The sequence below is a fragment of the Condylura cristata genome, unplaced genomic scaffold (genome assembly GCF_000260355.1).
Source record: "Condylura cristata isolate star-nosed mole 26May11 unplaced genomic scaffold, ConCri1.0 scaffold00009, whole genome shotgun sequence".
Classification (NCBI taxonomy): domain Eukaryota; kingdom Metazoa; phylum Chordata; class Mammalia; order Eulipotyphla; family Talpidae; genus Condylura; species Condylura cristata.
In genome coordinates this window covers 2,000,416-2,002,210 of record NW_004567110.1, presented here as the reverse complement: position 1 = coordinate 2,002,210, position 1,795 = coordinate 2,000,416, and the positions used below count along the sequence as shown (strand labels likewise).

Sequence of the window (1,795 nt, the reverse complement as noted above, 5' to 3'; positions counted from 1 at the left end):
CGGCCTGTCTGTCGCCGCCGATGGAGGACGGCCGCGGGGCCTCGGGGCTGCAGGCCCTCTGGCACCCTGCCGGCAGGGAGTCTGGGGCGACCGCCGTCGCAACTGGCGGCACCCACGTACTTCCCAGTACCCAGAGGCTCCTGATTGTCTACCCGCCACGGGAACAGGGGGAGCAACAGACGACGCACCCCACTGCTGGTGCTCACAGCCACCCCGGCAAGTCCTTGCCTTCAGCGACACGTGCCGCAGAACCCACTGCCAGCCCCTCTCTCCTGGGGCCCCCCCAGACTGCTGCTCCCAGAGGCCAGAGTGAAAAGCAGAGAGGAGAGTGACCCCAGCACCCTGCTCCGGGGGCCCAGAAAGGTCCTGGACCACCTGGACCAAGGCCTTCCGGGCCTCACAGGCCTCCTGGGACACAATCTGCAGGCTGGAATGGGGAGGCCGAGGCCAGGCAGAGCACGCTGAGACACAGCCCCAGCCGGCGGGGCCTAAGCGGGCGGCCAAGCGCCGACGCAGAGGCGGGCGGGCCGTGGAGCGGCCAGCGGCGTGGAGGCCCACTGAGGGCCGGCCTGGCCGTGAGCGCCAAATGCGAGGCCCTGGTCTAGCAGGCAGGAAATGCCACGGTCTGCAGACCTGGGCCACTGGCCGCTGCCACCGGGGGCTGGGCTCACGGAGCAGCTCGTCTGCGTGTACCCGGGGCCAGCGCCAGGTGGGCCTCGGAGGGCGCGGCCACACGGGGGCGCAGCAGCCGGGCGAGCGGCCCAAACACCCCTCAGACAGCGACAAAGTCCTGGGCTAAGGTTCTGGCACCGCAGCCGGCTGCGTGACCCCCAGTGGCACGGCGGGCGCAGAGTACGTCAGCATGAAGACCGCGCTGGGGCGCCGACCGACGTCCCGGGCCAGGCGGGCGGCGGCAGGCTACCAGCTCACCGGCAGGGCTCGGCTGGGGACCGCGTCCGGTAGGGCAGGGGCCCAGCAGCAGGTGCGAGGGACCACTGGGTGCCCGCCGCACCGCCCAAGCGCTGCTCGACCACCGGTCGGCCCCAGTTCCGTGGCGACACGAGGACCCCTCCCCGCCCCGCGGCAGACGGGGCGGGGCGGGCGGGCACTCACCGATCTGCAGCAGGATGGGCGTGACCAGCGCCGTCTCCATGGCGTAGCAGAACTCCCTGCCGAACATCACCGCCCCGTGCATCACCCACAGGCGCACGGGGATCCGGTCGACGGAGCCCTCGCTGGTGGTCTCGTCGCGGGGCTCCGCGGCCGCCCCGCCCGGCTTCTGCAGGTCCGGCAGGGGCACAGGTGACTCGCGAACTTGCATAGATTCTGAGTCGGCATTCTGCGGGGCCATTTTCATTACCAACAAAAATATATATAGAATATATATATATTTACTCTATCTATATAAATAAACTATCGCGTATCTGTGAGGATAAATTAAGACGTCTTCGCTTCCTGCTCCGGCGCTGCTCCTCGGCAAGTGACACTCCTCTTCCTCCTCGAACAGACAGATCTCGCAACTTCTCAGTCGTATGGGACGCGCAGCAGAGCAGAAGGATTTTTGGTTGGATTTTAAACATATGGCTTGCTGGCTTACTGTGAATCAGAGTTAAAAATCCATAATTGCCATTCAGTTAATACCAGTTTCATCATTATGGCTGAGGCGGTGCTGAAGCTACTTTCCGTGCCACGGAGAGGCGGGAGGGCGACACAAAGAGGCGGTCCGCGGTTGCTCCCCATCGAGCGCCTGGGCGATCTGCATGCCAGGTGGGGCCCTGTCACCAGCACTGGGACC

At 66.0% G+C, this 1,795-nt stretch overlaps 1 protein-coding gene across 1 annotated transcript in view; it reads right to left on the bottom strand.

The window, feature by feature from the left end:
* The window catches only part of SLC45A4 (solute carrier family 45, member 4), a 13,993-nt gene extending 12,240 nt beyond the window's left edge, over nt 1-1,753 (bottom strand). The window contains exon 1 of the mRNA XM_012722886.1: nt 1,114-1,753. Coding sequence (XP_012578340.1) covers nt 1,114-1,357 — 244 coding nt within the window. The 5' untranslated portion in view covers nt 1,358-1,753. The remainder of the gene's footprint in view (nt 1-1,113) is intronic.
* Nucleotides 1,754-1,795: the final 42 nt, after the last annotated feature.